Source organism: Arvicanthis niloticus, chromosome 5, assembly GCF_011762505.2.
Source record: "Arvicanthis niloticus isolate mArvNil1 chromosome 5, mArvNil1.pat.X, whole genome shotgun sequence".
NCBI lineage: Eukaryota > Metazoa > Chordata > Mammalia > Rodentia > Muridae > Arvicanthis > Arvicanthis niloticus.
Genome location: NC_047662.1, coordinates 24,926,112 through 24,944,951, shown reverse-complemented (window position 1 = coordinate 24,944,951; position 18,840 = coordinate 24,926,112). Strand labels below are relative to the sequence as shown.

Sequence of the window (18,840 nt, the reverse complement as noted above, 5' to 3'; positions counted from 1 at the left end):
TCAGTGAAAACTAGCAGTGCTTCCTTTATAGGTGCATGCGCAGTACGAGATGGAAAAATGAATGCATGGCAATTACAAAACTGAACCAATCTGTCTGGCGGATAATGATTATCTAGCTGACCACCAAATGAAGCACATGTGATAGGCCAGACTTCAGAGCTCTGCATAAGCCAATCAATCTGATGCCTTGTATAGGGTTGTACTATGACATCAGGATCTTTTCCAAAATATTTTTGACTGTTATCTCTGCCTAACATATTCATATCAGCTACAACTGCATAGTATGGATAAAGAACATTTTTAGGGGATGAGGGAAGATGAACCCATAATATGGGTGCAGTTTGCCAAGAACCTGCAGTAGGAGTTAGTTTAGTGTTAAAAATAAGAAAATATAAAGGCTTAGAATAATTAATATGAGTTTAAAAATGGGATGAAATAGCACTCTCTACCTTCTGTAAGGCTTTTCTACCCTCCTCTGTTAGAGAGCTGTCAGACTTAGGGTCAGGATCTCCTTTGAGAATATCAAACAAAGGCTTCAATTCTCCTGTCGTAAGTTTCAAATATGGGCTTAGCCAATTAATGTCTCCCAATAGTTTTTGAAAATCATTAAGTGTCTTAAGGGAATCAGTCCTCAAGGTGGCCTTGCTATTAATAATACATGGACCATTAATCTGAAACCCTAAATAAGTATATGGATCTTGTAATTGTACCTTTTCTGGTGCTATTTGTAACCCTGCAGCCTGTAAAGCTGTTTTGATCATCAAAGCACTGGAATACCTGCTTTCTATCTTTTCCTGCTATTTAAAGATCATCCATGAAATGAATCATGTAGATTTGCTTCCATATGGTTCTAACACCATCTACGGCAGAAGCCACAAACTTTTGGCATAAGGTAAGACTGTTAGCCATACCCTGAGGCAAGACCTTCCATTGATATCTTTTCATAGGTTCTCTAAAGTTTATATCGGGAACACTAAAAGCAAAGTGCTTTCTATCGTTAGGATGCAAGGGGATAGTAAAGAAACAGTCTTTTAAATCTATAATTATTTTATAATAGCCTAAAGGTATGGCCACTGGTGTGGGCAGCCCAGGTTCCAAGGCTCCCATCTGAATCATGGTCAAGTTAACAGCCATCAAGTCTTGCAACAATCTCCACTTTCCTGACTTTTTCCTAATGACAAATATTGGGGTATTCCAGGGAGAGTTACTCTCTTCTAAATGTCCTACCTGTAATTGTTCCTGCACTAGCAACTGAGCAGCTTATAATTTTTTAGTGGTTAGGGACCACTGATCCACCCAGACGGGCAAGTCCCCCTTCTAGGTGATAGGATCGGCACAATGCCCTAGGGGTGCAGCTGAATCAATAGCCCCCATCAAAAATACCCCAAGCCTCTTCTTCCAGTGTTACCATGGACCTCAATAGGATGAGTAATCCCATCTTCACTTTTTCCTAATCCTTTCCCCAGGGAGAATCCAGAGCTTATTATCATTTGAGCTATGGTTACTTCATTAGGGCTGCACATAATCAATCCCAACTGGGATAACAGATCTTGGCCCCAGAGATTAATGGGAAGGCCTGGGATGACATAGGGTTGTATATTCCCTGTATTTTCTTCGTTATCATTCCGCGTCAGCACCTTAGAGTTTTGTTGTGAGTTTTGACTTTGGCCAATTCCCCTTAGATTGGTTAAGGTTGGGGTCAAAGGCCAGCTGGCAGGCCAGTTACTTTTTTTGATAATAGTCACATCAGCTCCTGTGTCAACCAAGCCTTGGAATGCCTTTCCATCCAGCCAGATTGTCATCATAGGTTTTTGTTTAACTCTAGGCTGTACCCATTATGCATCAGAGGAACCAAAGCCTTGATCCCCTCTCTTAGGACTCTTACATTTGTGATTAGTAGGAAACAATTGAAGTAACAATAGTTGAGCTCTCTTCCTTCCTGTAGGAATGGTGACTATATTCTGAATTGCCTGTGCCATTACCTTAATCTCACCTTGATAATCATTTTTTATAACTCCAGGAAAAATTTGTAGTCCCTGCATAGTAGCACTGCTTCTTCCCACTATCAGACCAAACACATTTAGATAGAGCAGTCCAAACACTCCAGTGGGTAAGGCCTGAGGTCCCATTTCTGGGGTTAATACTGTGTGGGTGGCAGAACTGAGGTCCAGTCCTACACTTCCTGGTGTTGCTCGACTAAATTCTAAAAGGGATTGTTGTTTGCTGCTATGAAACTGATTGCCCCATAAGCCTGTTTTGGCCTGTGTTGGTTTGGGGCCTGGAGCTGGCCCCTGTTCCCATTTCCCTGATTATGGGAAAGGGTGTTTCCTTGTGCATCTGTCTTGGACCTACATTCATTAGCCCAATGCCTTTCACGTTTGCAATGTGGGCATAGCCCAGGCTGTTTGCTGGGTTGTCTCTGGGTTAACTCATTTTCTGCCTTGCAATCTTTTGCAAAGTGTCCAGGCTTGCCACACTTAAAACAGGCCTTTTTGTCTCTACTTGCCAAGAAATTGCTTACTGATTGTCCTTGCATGGCAGCCGCCATAGCTAAGCCATGTTGGTAGGAGGGCCCTATGTCAGAACAGAGTCTGATATACCCAGTAAGGCCTGTCTTCTTCCTGTAGGGTCTAATGGCTGCTTGGTAGGCAGGATTGACATTTTCACATGCAAGCTGTTTCACATAATCTACACCTGTCTCTGCATTACCAAAAATCCTCCCTGCTGTTGTCATTAACTGATGAACAAACTCAGAAAATCATTCATCAGGCCCTTGTCTGAGTGCTGTCAAAGACACACCAGTGTCTCCCTTTACACCAAGCCTTCATGGCTGCATTTTGAATTTGAGCGAATAAGCCTGGGTCATATTGTATCTGGTTATCACTAGAAGCAAATTGACCTTCTCCTACTAAAGCATCAAAGGACCAACCATTGCTGGCCTGAATGTTTCCCCTAGCTGTTTCTTTACAATTCTCATGATACTCTGATTTCCAAATAAGATGGTCTCCACCACTAAGAACTGCTCTCACTAGAGTATTCCAATCCCCAGGAGTCAGCCACTCCTCTGCAGCAGATTCTAAGATTGCAAGAGTAAAGAAGCAGTGGCACCAAATTGTGACACTGCATTTTTTAATTCTTTAATGATTTGAAAATTAAACCCTATGTGATGTCTCTAAACAACCTCTTGAGTGTCTCTGGTCTCTGATACAGGGAAAGCCTCAGCCTCTCCCTCCTCTGGCTGATCTGTGGCTAAACTAAAGCCAGAGGATAAGGCTGTCTTTGGACTCCAAGTTAAGGAATGCAAGGACCTGGGGGATTTTCCTTATCCTCTCCCTCTTCCCTGTCTTTAATTTTTGTAGCTGATTAAGTCCTGATACTCTTTCTCTACCTCGATTTGTTATTTAAGGAGAGAAATGTTGTCCTGTAACTCCTTTCTGGGATCTAGAACCACCATCTGGAGCAGTCTTTTTTTGGTTTTTCGAGACAGGGTTTCTCTGTATAGCCTGGGCTGTCCTGGAACTCACTCTGTAGACCAGGCTGGCCTCGAACTCAGAAATCTGCCTGCCTCTGCCTCCTAAGTGCTGGGATTAAAGGCGTGCGCCACCACTGCCTGGCTTTCTAGGAAGTCTTAAACTTCTGCTTTTAACTTTATCTGACCCTGATAACTCCTGAGGTAGACCAAGCTGGCCCTGTACTCAGATCTGCCTGCTTCTGCTTCCAGAGTGATTGAATTAAAAATGTCACTGTGACTGTCCTGTGCCACTTTTGTATAGGTGCTGATGGTGATAAGGGGAGAGGGAGGAGGGCGTGTTGCAAATGTTTTATCCCAAGAAAGGCGCTCTTTGCATCTAGGGATTTTTCTTGTTTTGATTGCTCAGATCTGACGTTAGCTGTGCCCATCTGTAACTCTCTGGCCATTGTCTTCACACTGATGGTTGGGAAGGTCCTCGGAGAAGATGTTGGTGGGAAAGGTAAGTTGAACTTCTGCATGGCAGGGCATGGCTGCGTGGGCCTTGGAACATGTGAACATCCCCCATTCTGTCTCCCATGGGTGGGCGAGGAAAGGCCTACCCTGCATTCTACCACAGCTCTCCTGCAAGCTTGTGGCCCTCAGTCTCCTTTCCCTGAGCAATCTGGGGGCAGAGTCTGGGATGAGAACCAGGACCAGGGGTCACCATCTAGTTTTCTTCCTTGGCCCCACTGACCCCAGCCCCCTGATGGTTTCTTTATCTCAGAAGCAGTGGCCGGCATGGTACTCACCATCACAGGGATCACACTGTGCATCACAAGCTCAGTGATCAAGACCCAGGACCAACCCTGATCTTCAGCTCTGCTGTGCTCAGCGGATGCTAGGCACTGAGGTGCAGGCAGTGATCCGCCAGCTCGCCTCTCTCATCTCTCAGATCGCACCTACCTCAGGGGTCACAATAAGAAATGCACTGTCCAGATAGCCAAGGCTACTCAGAAACCCTGCCTCAAAAACGCAAACAGACAAAGGACAGTACTGGGCAGGTTTTGCAACCTTTACTGGGTTCCTTGATTGAGATTTAGCACTGGAGCCAGGCATGGTGGAGCACGCCTTTAATCCCAGCACTCAGAAGGCAGAGGCAGGTGGACCTCTGTGAGTTTGACATCAGCCTGGTACAGAGCAAGTTCCAGGATATCCAGGGCTACACAGAGAAACTCTGTCTTGAAAAAACAAAAAGAAAAAAAAAAAAGCATTAAAAGGATTTAGCAGTGGAGACTGAACAGACCCTTAGTGCCTCTGCCCTGCAGCCATCTTCTCTTCCTGCTGCCACCTGAGGCAGTGTTGCCCAGCCTCCATTACCTGACCTGCTCTAGACTGTCAGCATCCACAGCGCCTCCACTACAGGGAAAGGGCTGGCTGCAGTCTCAACCAGGAATGGCCAGAAGCCCCCACAGCTCCACTACAGTGCTTTGGCAGACTGATGGTGGAATTCGGGGACTGGGGTTACATCAGGTGGAAGAAAAACAAGCTGGCCCTGGGCAGAATGCTCAACTGCCAGTCCCTCAAGTAGACAGCGGTGTGCCGAGCAGCACCTAGCTGCAGCAAACATCTGGCCAGTAGCAGCTTTCAATAAATCCACAGCAAACAAAGCTTAGCAAATATTTTATTGTAAGGAGCCTGCTCCTAAACTGAGTCTCTGGCAGGGATCACATAAGGAAGTAGCCCCCATAGAACTTGTTTGCCTGTGACTGAGGAGGCCACACTTACTGAGAGCCCAGGAGGCATGGCTTCTCCAGAACAGGTTGCTGAGGGCTGGGACTAGAGGTGGCTGGGAGTAGTTGTCCCCAGTTTGTATCTTAAGCTCCCAGATCTTAAGATGGTGGAGTATGGGCGGAGGTTGGGGCTATAGCCCAGGCTGGTGGTGTGTAGGCAAGGCCTCTTCTACTGTCTCTGCTGCCCTCTGGTGGATGTATGGAGACATAGAACTATATGTATGCCCAATTTGCATCGACTGCCAGAGGTCCCCAACCTACGAAAGGAGCCTACTGGAAATTTGAACGCCTTAAAAGGGAAACAGGAGGGAAACAAGGAGGGAAACAGGAAGCCAGCCTTTCAGATTTATATCTGCTCAGTCACCAGGAAGATGCGCCATGGAGATCAGACTTTAGGTGAGATCTCTGACCATCTTAAGGCTTCCCTGTGTCTCTGTCTCGAAAAACAAAAACAACAACAACAAAAAAAGGCTTCCCTGTGTCAATGTGATGGGCTTACCTGATCCACTTTCTGAGCCCCAGCTGTCTCCCTCCTTGGGTACAGAGCCCCATACACTCCCTAACTCCTAATAAAGAGGCAACATTGGCTGATGCCCAGGCTCTGGGGCCCTCAGCAGCCTCCTGTGCCTTCACCTGCTCTACCAGTTGGTTCCCCCGAGCCTTGTCCATGGTCTTCAATGCCTCAGAGGATGACAACCCGTGTGAAGGTGGAAGGAGAGACCTGACTCCACAAAGTTGTCCTCTGACCTCTACATGGCCATGGCATGCATATGCCCATGTACATGTGCACACAACAGTGAACATGGGATGTAAATCTAAGAAGCAAGGGACATGCAAGTAGAGGGGTGGCGCATAGTCTGCTGAAGCATCCCACTGCAGACATGTCCCAGCAGTACAAGGACCATCCTGTCCCGTCAGAGGGGACTGGTGTGTGTTCCTAGCATGTGTAAGCACCGGTGTGGGGATACAGAGGGCCAACCCTAGGCCCCTAGCCTGATGTGACCGAGAGCAGGGAGCTTGTTCCATGGCTGAAGGGACTGCTGGGAACTGCCATAGAAAGTGGATGGCTCAGTTTCTCCTGGCTCCTTTGGAGAAGGCTGGGCTACCAGGGCCTTGTGGCCCTGGACCTACAGATGGGACACTGGGTTAGAGCTTCATCTGTTGACTGTTCTCACCTTTCTTGCTCCCCAGTCTACACTTCAGTGTGCCCTGCTGCCTGTGCAAGCTTGGGAGAGACCATGTGCCTTCTTCATAGTCTGCATCCTGCCTGCCTTCATTCCTGTCAGACTGTCTATCTAGGAATAGTTCAGTTGTTGACACTGGCATTCAGAGATGCTCAGTGAAACCAGTCTGCTTTCTGCTCTCGGGCCACATGCTCACTGGCTAATCTGGAATGGGAGGGTGAGTGGAAGGATGGGCCCTGCTATGCCAAGTAGCCAGTTCCAACATCCAGTGTAGTGATGAAGCATTTGGCATGTCATGTGCCACTCTGTAACTGTCACCCTGGATGAGTCGTCTTGCTTATGCTTGAGAACGTTAGTTCCCACCCCTGAGAAGGGAGGGGAATGGACTCCTGGCTTCATAGGCTTGCAGAACACATGCATGGGGTAAGCCTGGGCTGCTCAGCTAGCCATGCCCCATCACCCGTGCAGGTGTCCCCTCTGCCTGTGGGCTTTATACTACAGGTTTAGAGGACACCTGCAGTGAAAGGAAGGGTAGAGGTGGCTCAGAGGGTACTTCCTGTGACCTGTGACCCTTCACCTCAAACAAACCTACCAGTAGCCCTTGGACTGAGAGGGGCTGGGCACCAGCAGCTCCGTATAGGGGTGGTCCTTGAACTTCTCCAACAGCCAGATAGTAATGGCCGTTCACCAGAGCAGTCCCTGTGGACAGTGGGAGCCCCTCAAGGGTGCAGTCTGTGAGGAGAGGTAATAAGAAAGAGCTGGTGGCTAAGAGCTGCTTCCTACCCAGTAGGCACTAAGCTCCATCAGAGGACCTTCTGACTCTGGTCCTCTGGGCAACAGCTAACTTAGGTTCTGCCCTGGAGGAAGTCCTGCTGGAGAGCACACACCTTCCCGTGGCCTTTTCATCCTGAGGAGCAGACAGATACAGTGGCACTCCTTGGGGTGCATTCTCCCATCCCATACTCATGTACAGCCCCACTCTGTAACGTGGCCTTCTCAGTCAGCAGCTTCAGCACTTTCCCAGTCCTGAATGGCAGTCTGGGACAGCCTCAGACTAAAGGGGGGACTTAGCAGGTCCCATTCTTGAACACACTTTGAGACAGAACAGCCAGGTAAGGGGAAGGATCTCCGAGACTCCCTATGTGAAAGGGGGTGTAAGAAATAAGTGGTCCAAGAACCACTTACATATTGGGTTTTCAATCTTCCCACTTGTAATAGGAGCTGAGGGGACCACTCCCATTTTCTTGACCTCAGGCACAAATCTATATCGCCATTCCCTGAGGTGGGCACTCACTGGATGTAGCAGGAAGTATCTGCTGGTAGCCACTGTCCAAAGGTCCTATCACATGGGCGCTGAGGCATGGAAGACTCCTGAAACCAAGTCAGCCACTCAAGTCAGAAGTTCAGGACTTTGGTTGGGACTGGGTGGTTCTACACATGGGGTGAACAGACAGGACCCAAACTTGTGCAGGAGAGCGAGTGAGTGGGGATGAGTCTGGTCACACCTTTCTGAAAGGAGCATCTGTGTTTCCTGGGCCATAGAATTCCTGTCCTCTGCCCTCCTGAGTCACTATCTACTTATTCCTTTGGGGACCATGGCCTGGAGATTAGGTAAAAGGCTGGGACTGAGCCAGGGGCAGTGTCCTTAAGTCCCAGGACCCAGGACAGCAGCAGGTTCTAGAATGAGTGTGATGTGCTCCCTGAAACTGACAGCTCTAGCTGCTTCCAGGAGGGATGGGACAAAAGAGGCTACAGTGTCCCCCCAGGACTTACATGTTGTTGCCTGTTCTTCCCACCTGGGTGTTTCCTTCCAGGAGGTAAATAGCTGAAAGGACAGATAGATCCCAAGTTACCTTAAAGAAATGTGAACCTTGGCCAGCCAGGTTTATGCCCATCACAACCAAGACTGTCATCACCATAGCTAGTCTGAGGAGACTATTTTCCAATTTGCCCTTGCCCTTGACAACTTTGTGATGGGTATAGTGGCATATGCCTTTAATTCTAACAATCCTTTGGCAAGGCATCAGTGGCACACACCTTTAATTCCAGATCTGGGAGGCAGAGGCAGGTGGATCTCTGTGTTCAAGGGCAGCCTGGTCTACAGAGAGATTCAGGACAGCCAGGGTTATACAAGTCCTGTCTCAAAACCAAACAATTCTAGCACTCCAGAGGCAGTGGCTGGGATAAAAGGAGTGTGCCTCCAACTGCCTGGCTTTAAAAATAAATGTAATTACTAAACAAAAAAACAGACCTCAGAAAGACATCCAACTTACAGAATTCTCTCCATAGGCTTGTCCTGGTTGTGATGGACATATACCTTAGTAACAGAACTTAATCTGAGTTACAGCTCAATTTATTTGTTTACATAGCCCCTGGCCAGTTTCTCAGTGTGCTTCTTCTGCACTCTGGTAGTACAGTGTCTCCCCAGACTTTGGAAAAACTAAGCCTGTTGACTTGAAGTATTAAGTACACTGTTAATCCCACCATCCTCCACAGGCACTTCAGCCAGCCCCAACCCACTCACTGGAGCTTGTGGAATTGCTCAAAGCCAGCAGCCACATACTGCCCTCCATTCTGTAGGTCAGCCAGGTTGGTGACAGGGTGGCATCACTAAGTGTGTAGAGGGCTCGTACAGCCAGTGAGGCTTGCACAGCTGATGTCACCTCATATAGGAAAGCCTCCATGGTAGGGTAGTGGCGTTGGGTCACCACCAGCTGGTGGCCTGGGAAGAAGGCATCCCCATTTTGATACACCAGTATCCTCTTGGCTGCCATAGTATATCACAGAGCTGTTGCCAAGCAACTAAGCCAGGGCTGGGAGATGTGTCAAAAGTGGAGTCCTGCCCTCTTATCCAGGAAGTCTGCAAGCACTTTGGATGGAAGCATTTCCCTGGACTCGGTCTCAGATCTGCCTTTGATGGGCCTCACAGGAGCAGGATAGATAGGTATGATTATTTTTTTCATTTGTTTTGCAGAGTTGGGATCAAACCCCAGCCCTTGTCCAGCATGGTCTGATCACATTATAAAAGGCAGACCTTAGGCTTAGTAAGAGGGAGATGCCCATCTTCTCCAGGGCTTGGGCTCCTTTGAACAGCTAAGACAGGGCAATCAGCCTGGAGCCTGTTACCCAAGGAGAATGGCTAACATCCTAGGCAACATTGCTAGCTGGTTCTGGGAATGTCACTCCATGTCAGATGGCCCAGAATCTGTCCTGGTCAGAAGCAGGAGATAAGAGGAGATGGGTGCCGGGTGGTGGTGGCGCACGCCTTTAATCCCAGCACTTGGGAGGCAGAGGCAGGCGGATTTCTGAGTTCGAGGCCAGCCTGGTCTACAGAGTGAGTTCCAGGACAGCCAGGGCTATACAGAGAAACCCTGTCTCGAAAACAAACAAACAAAAAGGAGATGGGCTCAGAACTTGCCAAAAGCCTGTTCTGACAACCAGATAACTGAGGAAAGCAATAAGATATGGGGTCAGTGTTAATAGCAGTCAACAGAGGTCTCACCAACAGCGGTGGGCAATTTACAGGAACAAAACTTCATTATCTGGGGCTGGCAAGAATGCCCAGCGTAAAACTCTGAACTTTAAGAGGCTGGTCAGAAAGAAAAGGATAAAGAGGTCATGCACAGACACAGACACACACACACACTCTGGCTGGGCCTGACCACCTGTTTCATCAATTTCACAAGTGCACATGAATACTTCTATACATACACATATATACATATGTATAGACATACATATGTATATATATATTTGTATATATACATGTTTGTTTATAATATATATATTTGGTGGATGGAGCAGGGCCCCAACAGCCACTTACTTTTCTCTCAGCCTTTTTATACCTTCTTAGACAAACGTTCTTTATAAAATACCTCACAGATAAAATGTTTACACAAAATGGAGTTTCAGAAGATGTTGATAGTAAATTCAAAGCAGTGTTTTATTCTATAAGCTCATTATAAGTTCACAGCAACAGTTTCACATGGCCTTGCTTTATCACAGTGCACACCTGTGGCTTCTTCCTTGGACCTGACCTAGGATGAATGTTTTTCCTTGATCACAAATCTGTCCCAAGCCCATTTCTCTTCTCAGTGTAATTTATGAACATTCATTGCATTCCTTATTATGCAGCCTTTACTTAATATTTTATGAGGAGAGGACACATTCTATTCTTGACTCTAACTTTATTTCATCTTTCTGGCAAAACAACTAAAACTGTCTCCTCAAACTTTCTTCCTAAAATTATTTGAATCAATTCTATAGTCATTAATTCATGTAAACAGCATTAATTAGTGAAAGTTCATTTTCATGTTGATCTGTAGGAAATTTGCCCAATAGGGTGGCCATCACCCAGGAAGTAAGACACCAGGCTATAGGCACTGAGGGTTTCTGGTGTCCACTCACACCAAGCCACATAACTGAGGAGTGTGGCAATGACAAACATGAGGAGGCACATCAGTAGCAAGAAGCAATCCTGGGACGAAGTCTCTGGGGCTGTGCATCACCAGAGTACACGCATGGCAGCCGAGCAAGATGGTGAGCCATCTCCAGGGAGGTCACTTGCCCATACAGCTCCTCCTGCATGGTGTCCAAAAATCCAAGAAAAACTTTTGCTCTCCATGATCCTCCCACCCTACTTATTACCCCAAGAGAAGGTGAAATTTGGTTTAAGTCACAGGCAGAAGATAAAAGGGTGTGTCCTCCTCCTCCTATTGTACCAGCTCAGCCCTCCAGCTTCTCTTAGCCTGATACCAAGGGCCAAGGGCAGGAGACAAGGGCCTGCTTCCCTTATCAGTTTTCATAGCATCTCCTTTGGGAACCCTTCCTCTCCTAGATCCCCACGTCTTCCCTGATGGTCCTGCTTTCTTGCTAGTATCTGCCCTTCCCCTAGTCCTGTCTTGTGAAAGACAAGTTCTCCAGTTCTTCATCTGCACTGCAGAGTCCCATAGCTTTCCCATCCTGGACTAAGCTCACTGGTAGTTCCATGGCTCAAAGTGCTAGCACTGGGGGGTTGGCTCTTAGGTGGTTTAGTCCTTGTGAGATCCCTAAAAGTGCTAGCACTAGGGGGTTGGCTCTTAGGTGGTTTAGTCCTCGTGAGATCCAGGCTACCACATTCCTGCCCTGCCAAGGTCTCATCCCAAATCATGTGGCCTTCTGAGATACTCAGATCACAGGGCCCGGCTCTTCGGCAGGCAGCCTCCTTGTAGCTTGCCTTTCTGGAATGTCTGTTGTTAACATTTAGATTTTCACACAGAATAGGCAGCTGTGTTTCAGCTTTTCCAGAATAAGGACTTCTAAACTTGAGGTCCCCAGGGGTCTGATCCTCTAGGAGTTTCAACTGCTGTAGGGAGGTTTCATTAAAGGGCTGTCCTCCATGGTCTGGCCCTTTGGTGACTCTGTCCCCTCCAGCCTGGCTCTCTAATGCTGCAGGCAGGTGTGATCCCGAGTTCCTATAGCAGAGTTCTCTGCCTTTAGACCCAGCAGTGGCTTTGCCGGTACTGGTCACACTGTCTGGGGGTTTCTGGGGCTGCAACCTGCCCGTGTGGCAGGAGTCCTCTGCATGTTGTGACTCTCCTATGACCCTGTCTCTATAGGATTGGTTTTCCAGAACACAGCTTGACTGCAACCAGGTCTTCTCATAGGCCTGTCCCCTGTGCTTCAGGCACGTGTTAGAAGGCTTGTCTCTGGTCTGGCTTGCTTCTGGGGATCTCAGTGTTTGCTTGAGAATTAGGTACTGTCAGGAAAGAAGAGAGGCAAGCTTGCTCAGGTATGGCAGAAGGCCCTTCCCCCACCTTGAGCTTAGAGAGGGCTCTCAGTCAGTCCTACCTCCTTTCGACTGTTGATGGCCTGCTGTAGCCACAGTAGCTCCATGGCCAAGTGGTTGCGCTGCTCCTGGAGCTCCTGTTGGCTCTGGGACAATCCTAGATCTGTGACTTCAATGAAGAAGGAAGAGAAGAAGGCCTTGAGACAGCCTTAGATACTGGGAACTAGTCTAGTTCTAGGTACTGGCAGAGGGAAGGAGGTGGGGGAGGGTTGCAACTATATCTTTTCATGGTTCATGGGAGGCTGGGACCCAGAGGAGGTCGGAACACCCGTCTAGCCAGATAAGTACCTGCATTTTCCACCTTGGAGACAGAGGTATCTTTGCTGTTCCTCTGGCTGGTTTTCCTGCCCTGCTCAGCCTGCAGCCAGGAGCTGTCATCTCTGCAAAGACGTCCTGGTTCTGCTGGGCTCTTTTCTGTCTTCTTCAGGACCATCTCCTCCCGGATGAGCTCTTTTTTAGAGTCTTTATATGGGGAATGGCTCCATAGTTTCTGCTCTGGGTTTGGTATTTTCTCTGCTTTCCAGGATCGATGAGATTTTGCCTTATGAGAATTTAGAGAGGTGTGAGAATCGCAGGGCTAACCCTACCACCACCAGGATCACTAATGGCTGGAAACCATAGTCTAGTGGGCAAGTGGGTAGGATTAGGGACTGGGGTGTGAGGAAGTGAACCTGCTTTCTCTTCCAGTGACTACTGAGGCTTTTGGAAGAAAAAAATCAGTTCCAGTCTGGCTAGTAGCACCTGGGGAGACTGAGGCAGAAAAATCCGTTGAGTTCAAGGCCAGCCAGGGCTACCCAGTAAGGCTCTGTGTCTACAGACTTTTGGAGCTTGCTGGAGAGATGGCTCAGTAGTTAAAAGAACTCGTTCTTTGAGAGGACCCAGGTTCAGTTCCCAGCACCCATATGGTGGTTCAGTTTTAACTCCAGTTCTAGAGGGCCTAATGTCCTCTTTTGACCAACGGGAGTGCCAGGCATACATACAGTGTACAAACAACAGGCAAAACACCCTCACATAAAATAAACCTTCAAAGAGAGGAGTCCCACCATTCCCCTCAACCCTATAGCAGGTTCTCCTTTCCTTTCCCCCTGGGGTGTGTAGTACCTCTGGGAGAAATATGGGCCTGGGAATCCATCCCCCAGTCCACTGAAGCGTGCTGAGGTCACCCTCAATCTCTTGTACAATTGTCTCATACTCAGCTCGAAGGCTCTGGAATTGACGTCGGACTAAGAAGCCCCGGAAGGCAGCCTAATGTAGAGAATAAGTGGGAAAGATACCTCTTAACATTTTTAGAAAGCGGTATTTTGGCAAGCACTCTCGATTTTGTGGTTGTTGGCAGATGGAGAATCAAGCCCAGGGCCTTGCACATGCTGGGCAAGCACTCGACCTCTGAGCCCAAAAGGGAGAGATCTTTGCATCCTGGGGGCTGCCAGAGAGAACACGGTCGTGGGGAAGGGTTAGGCGACTATGTTTTGGAGCTCTGGGAGGTGAAGAAAAGATGCTGAGCTGGACCCTCATTCTCGATTTACGGTTCTTTTATCTCTTCCCTAACCCAGCCACAGCTCCGCCTTCTTCAGTGCAGTGCGGAGGGCGTGCGGGTAAGGGACGTTATGTGACAGCTGCATCTCACGGGAAGGTTTAGCCCCTGACCCCAGGTGCACTCGCAACTCCATCCCGACCTGCAATGTAGACAGCTTTCGGAGGAAGAGGTCGGGATCCATCTCCTGCCAACCGCCTTGCGCTGTGTCTCACCCGCATGCGTGCGCTTGCGCAGTGAATCTTCAGGCAGCCCCGCTCCTGGGCATGCGCAAACACAAGGCCACACCCGCTGTTTCCAGGGTCACACGCTGGGCTTCTCCCTCCTACTTGCACCCTCATCCGGGTCCCGTTCGAGCTCCCCCCACCCCACACACCTGGAGTATAGCACAGTAAGAGCAAGGAGAACACCGAGGAGTCGCTTTTCAGTTTGTTTAATTCCAGCCAGTGCCCCCGACCCCATAGCACCTAGGGGCTCCCGAATCCGTAAAAAGTCACAGTTTGAAGAGGAGAGAAGAGTCTAGGCGACACCTACGCCGTTGGCTGCTCCTCAGGCTCAGCATTCTCTGCCAAATGCAGCTTCTGTCTGTGCCAGTCAAGGACTGTGACACTTTGGACCTGTGTATCCACATGCCTTCTCACCCTGTTATAGGCCTTGTGAGTGAGTGTGTGTGTGTGTTCCGGGCCAACACACCAGGGAACAATCTAAACAAAGATTAAATTTGAAAGGAGCCAGGTGTGGTGGCGCATGCCTTTAATCCCAGCACTTGGGAAGCAGAGGCAGGTGGATCTCTGTATCACTGTGAGTTCGAGGCCAGCCTGCTCTACTCAGAACAGCCAAGGCTACACAGAGAAACCCTGTCTCGAACTCCCGAATTCCTCCTGCACCCCCAACCCCCAAAGAAAAGGCCGAAAGGGCAGGAGTAGACAAGCTTTGCTATGTATCTGTGTCAGCTTCAAAGATTTTCAGCATGCCAGGGTTTACACAGTGAGACTTGGTCTCAAAACAAAACCATAGACCCTACATGCATTTCTCTCCTCCATCACCCCGCTTTGTTGACTCCTGGATGTCCTAGAATCCTGGATTCACTATGTAGGTGGCCTCAAACTCAAGAGCCCCACTTGCATGACTCTACCTTCCAAGTGCTGGGATTAACATTTTGTGCCACCACACCTGATGCATTTTTCCTTTAGAATTTGGTAAATTCTACATTCATCTTAAGTGGGGGCAGTTTGTGGCTAATTCTGAGTCAGTAGGACAGCAAGAAATGGGAATATTTGTTATGTGTGAATAGAGGCAGGAAGAAACTTATTTCCCACCCCTCATTTCTCCCTCACCTGAGAGGCACAGAAACCTCATTAAGCCGCTTGGAAAGGATACATGGAATTGCTAAGATCTTCTAGCTGTCAACAGAGGGAAAAGGGGGTTTATGTCAGGGGACCCAGAACAAACCTGAATGCTCTGGGGAAGTCCTACTAGTGCAGCTTGAGGAACTCACAACTCTTTGATTCATGTACCCCTAACTTTTCACTGGGAGACTTGGGAGCCTGTGCCCTCTCCACCCTTGGTGTCCCCAGGATCCTTAAACAGCCAGCTCTATGACCCACATTGCTAAGCAGCTGGTCCAGGTTTCTGTCAGCCATTGTCTTCTTCTGCTCCTCAGGCAAGCCTTCTGTGACCCCATCCTCTTCCTCCTCCTCGTCCTCTTCCTCGCCACACACATCCAGGCTGAAGTGAAGTCTAGCCAACTTCTCCTGCATCTCCCGAACATGCTCCAACTGCTCGAAGGAACATTCCGTCCCTGGACAACTCTTGAGTTTAGGAGGCAGCCTGGGACCCTAAACCCAGCCTGCCCCCAGACCAAGACCCCCAGCAGCACCCACAGAACTACCCTGCTCTGGACTTACCAAAGGCCTGCAGGCGACCTGAATGAAAATCATTGAGCAAGTTCAGTAGTCCCCCCTCCATCTCATAGACATCTGTCACCTCTGTCAGGAAGGAGTGTTGCAGGGGTGTGCCTGCGGAGCCGCCTCCACCTCCAGCCAGCACCGGTCTGCATTTCTCCTTGCCTACTCTGGGTGAAGTAGACACGACCATGGTCATGGGTGTGCCATGTCTCTCTGCACTGCTTCATCTGCCCCACCCACTCACCAACACAAACTGGTGTTTGTTCTCAGGTCCTACCCTGAGCAGCAGGATAGGTTAAGGGAAGGAGCTAATGAAGGGAAGGAAGAGGGCAGAAAGACATCTGTTTCCACGAGTGCTGCAGCCAGAGGCATACCTACAAGGAGACTGAGCAAGAGCCCATGAAGCCCCTGTCACCCTGGACAGGTCACTTGTCCTCAGCCTTGAGGGAGTTTCTTCCTTTACTGCCAACGAAGCACATACCACCAAAAATCTTCCTGCTCTTGTTCCATTCCAGAAACTGTTCTGAATTTTCCATCTCCTTGAAGGTGTGGCTTTGGCTCCAGCAGGGTAACACATTCTGTCTCCCCAGGGTAACCCTGAACCAGCCAGTTGGGCCTTCCTTCCTCTCCAACTGCATTTCCTAGTATTCTTAAACAGCCTTGAGCCTCAGATAAAACCTACAGCCGTGCCAGTACGAGCTGGCCGGGCAGATGGTATGGAGTCCCACAGAGGACACTGGTTTTATTTAGAACAATAGGGAAAAGAACACATTGTATTTATGGGAACAAAAGTGGACATAGGGTAGGGTCCAAATTATTTTTTGTTGTTTTGAGACAAGGTCTAACTATACAGCCTTGACTGGCCTAGAACTTATTGTGTAGTCCAAGCTGTCCTCATAGAGATCTACCAGCCTCTGCCACCATCCCTGGCCACCAAAATTCTTTTTTTTTTTTTTTTTTTTGGTTTTTTGAGACAGGGTTTCTCTGTGTAGCCCTGGCTGTCCTGGAACTCACTCTGTAGACCAGGCTGGCCTCGAACTCAGAGATCTGCCTGCCTCTGCCTCCCAAGTGCTGGGATTAAAGGCACCACCACCGCCCGGTGCCACCAAAATACTTAGCAACAACTATTGACTTTTTTTTTTTTTTTTTTTTTTTTTTTTTTTTTTTTTTTTTTGAGGCAGGGTCTCTTGTAACCCAGGCTTCAAACCCTTTACATAGCCAATGATCTTTGAACTCCTGATCCTGCCCCTCTGCCACCCTCGTGCTGGGATTATGGTCCTGCACTGCCACTTTCAGGCAGATTTCCATTATTTAAAAAGAACTGAGTAGAGAACTTAACTGGGCTAGAAAGAAAGAGAGCTCAGCGGGAGAGCACTTGCTGAGCATGCTGGGTACTTGAGTACAACCCCCCAGCATTACCAAAATAAAATGAAATAGAGGAAAAATCACCCCCAGGTATTCATTCCCTATGCTTGCTTTCACTGCATGCGAGCTTTTCAGTCTTGAATAACCTCCCCTCTTCAGTGTCCAGCAACCTCTTCTCTCTCACACTCACTCACTTCCTCCTCAGAGATACACTGTCACTCTGCTCAGTCCCAGGAAGTCCCGGCTTTTCTCTCTGTGCACTTGAGGACATGGATTAGGTCTGCATCACCAGTGAGTGGGTGAGGGAGGCATCAGCTGCAGCAATGTCTGAAGGCTCTCCCTCGTTTCCACAGTGCTCAGCCCAGAACTGGGACTCTCTGTTCTTGCCAAGCACCCCTTCCTTACTCACCTCTTGAATTTGGCTCGCTGCTTGGGTGATGGCAAATGAGGGAGTCCCAAAGCCAAGGAGCCACTGTGGCTGGTGGGCACGGGGACTCTGCGCAGTGTGCCTGGGGCCTGTGCTGGTTGGGTCAGGCAGGGCTTAGGACTCCGTTTCTTCTTTTTGTCTTCCATTGGGTGTTGTTGGACCTCAGGTCTGGGAAGGAAGATAATGAGGGGGCAAAATCACCCCTTCACCCTGCACCCCCTTTGATCAGAGAAAGGTCTTCAAATTTGTCCTTGTCGAGCAGTCAGGAGCTCCGTCCTGGTGTCTGTACAGAGCCAGATGCCAGCCTGCTGCTAAACTGTAGCTATGTGTCTGAAGAACCTTCCAAAGCCAGTGAAGCCCCCTTCTCCCTGAAATCCCCATTTGCGTGCCTGAGAGGGCTGGCCTAGACCAGGGTCACTGTGTTGTTTTCTTGTCACTTCAGCCCAGAGCCTGGGGCTGTAGAAGAAAATGCTCAGGAGACAGGTGATGTGACTAGGGGAGCCAGCTGAGGGTCAGGAGTGTCTTCACTAGGCCACAGTCTGTATATGGCGGATACTGACCAACACTGCGTAAGATGCAACCAAGCTAAAGCAGAGGCGCCTGGAAATACCCTAGTGTCAACCATATCGACCAGGCTCATCACTTACATACTGGTCTTTCTCTTCCACTTCACTTCAACCACACATGCCAGGGATGCCCAGAAGTTCCTCGAACAGCTTCTAATCTCTTCTTTTTCCAGTTAGAAAGTCTTTGAGGGTAGACCTCCAACAATGTCTGTAACTGTGACTAGATTGGCTTAGCCTGACTCCCGTGCAGCCTCATCACCTAGGCATCTGGTCTGCTGGGGTCCTCTGGGCACGGTGGGGGGCTCAGTCCAGACTGTTATCAGCTCGGTCACTTTACTTCCGAGATGGCAATGGTGGAATAGGAACATAAGCATTTAAACTGGCATGGAACAACTGGGTGGCATCAGTGGGGCTGGGGGTGGGGCGGGGGGAGGGTGGAAGAGAGACAGAGAACTCTGTCTCTCCCTGTTAGCAGCAGTGTGACCCAGTGACTGATGGAAGCAGCAGCCAGAGCGACTGAGATCAGCCTGGGAAGATGTGTCTAAGGAATCACTCGGTTCTCAATTATGGCTTCAAAAACGAGCATCAGGTGCGTTACCCCACCCCACCCTCCTCACTCCTTTCTCACACCCCTTGGGGTTCTACTGACCTGGAGGTTTGGGGTCTGGAGTGTGGAACAGTGCTTCTTAGCAGTCTCCCTCCGCCCTGCTTTCTCTCTCCTCCCGGGAACTAGAGCTGGTGGGAGCTAAGCCGCCTGGAGGTGATTTGCATTTAAAGAGGAAGTAGCCC

At 49.0% G+C, this 18,840-nt stretch overlaps 4 protein-coding genes across 13 annotated transcripts in view; 1 reads left to right on the top strand and 3 right to left on the bottom strand.

Annotated features, from left to right (window-relative positions):
- Window positions 1-18,675, top strand: part of Tmem234 (transmembrane protein 234) — a 26,853-nt gene extending 8,178 nt beyond the window's left edge. Inside the window, exons 4-6 of one of the 5 annotated variants that reach the window (XR_013110441.1) lie at window positions 740-892; window positions 3,879-3,971; window positions 4,236-4,253. Coding sequence is in view for 4 of the 5 variants with exons in the window: in XM_034502896.2 (XP_034358787.1) it covers window positions 3,879-3,971; window positions 4,236-4,321 (179 nt within the window). In the remaining variant the exon portion in view is untranslated. Of the gene's footprint in view, window positions 1-739; window positions 893-3,878; window positions 3,972-4,235; window positions 5,119-18,523 lie in introns of those variants that run through there. The other 4 variants (XM_076934143.1, XM_076934142.1, XM_034502897.2 and 1 more) reach the window with 4 other exon arrangements.
- Dcdc2b (doublecortin domain containing 2B) lies at window positions 5,266-10,218 on the bottom strand. Its single transcript, XM_076933529.1, is given in 15 exon segments — window positions 5,266-5,378; window positions 5,381-5,498; window positions 5,735-5,804; window positions 6,109-6,114; window positions 6,235-6,369; window positions 6,901-6,939; window positions 7,018-7,080; window positions 7,082-7,218; window positions 7,352-7,442; window positions 7,444-7,504; window positions 7,507-7,517; window positions 7,720-7,796; window positions 8,199-8,250; window positions 8,950-9,031; window positions 9,034-10,218. Coding segments are annotated over 15 exon segments (1,146 nt in total). The 5' UTR covers window positions 9,200-10,218; the 3' UTR covers window positions 5,266-5,340.
- Iqcc (IQ motif containing C) lies at window positions 10,344-14,067 on the bottom strand. Its single transcript, XM_034503013.3, has 5 exons — window positions 13,929-14,067; window positions 13,354-13,497; window positions 12,541-12,793; window positions 12,255-12,361; window positions 10,344-12,162 (listed from the first exon to the last, which is right to left on the bottom strand). The coding sequence occupies exons 1-5, from the start codon at window positions 13,968-13,970 to the stop codon at window positions 11,353-11,355; spliced, it is 1,356 nt and encodes a 451-aa protein (XP_034358904.1). The 5' UTR covers window positions 13,971-14,067; the 3' UTR covers window positions 10,344-11,352.
- Ccdc28b (coiled-coil domain containing 28B) lies at window positions 14,204-18,840 on the bottom strand. Of its 6 annotated transcripts, XM_034503014.2 has the most exons (6): window positions 18,701-18,840; window positions 17,468-17,653; window positions 15,694-15,860; window positions 15,394-15,587; window positions 15,167-15,189; window positions 14,204-14,371 (listed from the first exon to the last, which is right to left on the bottom strand). In XM_034503014.2, the coding sequence occupies exons 2-6, from the start codon at window positions 17,629-17,631 to the stop codon at window positions 14,317-14,319; spliced, it is 603 nt and encodes a 200-aa protein (XP_034358905.1). In that variant the 5' UTR covers window positions 17,632-17,653; window positions 18,701-18,840; the 3' UTR covers window positions 14,204-14,316. The 6 variants fall into 6 exon arrangements, 5 of the variants coding, with proteins under 5 accessions (XP_034358905.1, XP_076790254.1, XP_076790252.1 ...); XR_013110440.1 differs by having other exon boundaries at window positions 15,167-15,587; XM_076934139.1 differs by adding an exon at window positions 18,133-18,387 and having other exon boundaries at window positions 14,204-15,587; window positions 18,701-18,777.

What these genes read in the sequence shown, in the direction of transcription:
- Iqcc (XM_034503013.3), bottom strand. Translation starts at nt 13,970, where the DNA reads ATGGATCCCGACCTCTTCCTCCGAAAGCTGTCTACATTGCAG. An exon ending in GAAAGCTGTCTACATTGCAG is followed by an intron (nt 13,498 to 13,928) that starts GTCGGGATGGAG and finishes TCTCTACATTAG; the next exon opens with GCTGCCTTCCGGGGCTTCTT. An exon ending in CTCCAAGGTGGAAAATGCAG is followed by an intron (nt 12,362 to 12,540) that starts GTACTTATCTGG and finishes TCTTCATTGAAG; the next exon opens with TCACAGATCTAGGATTGTCC.
- Ccdc28b (XM_076934137.1), bottom strand. Translation starts at nt 17,631, where the DNA reads ATGGAAGACAAAAAGAAGAAACGGAGTCCTAAGCCCTGCCTGACCCAA. An exon ending in CAGCGAGCCAAATTCAAGAG is followed by an intron (nt 15,861 to 17,467) that starts GTGAGTAAGGAA and finishes TACTTCACCCAG; the next exon opens with AGTAGGCAAGGAGAAATGCA. An exon ending in AGGTCGCCTGCAGGCCTTTG is followed by an intron (nt 15,588 to 15,693) that starts GTAAGTCCAGAG and finishes AGAGTTGTCCAG; the next exon opens with GGACGGAATGTTCCTTCGAG.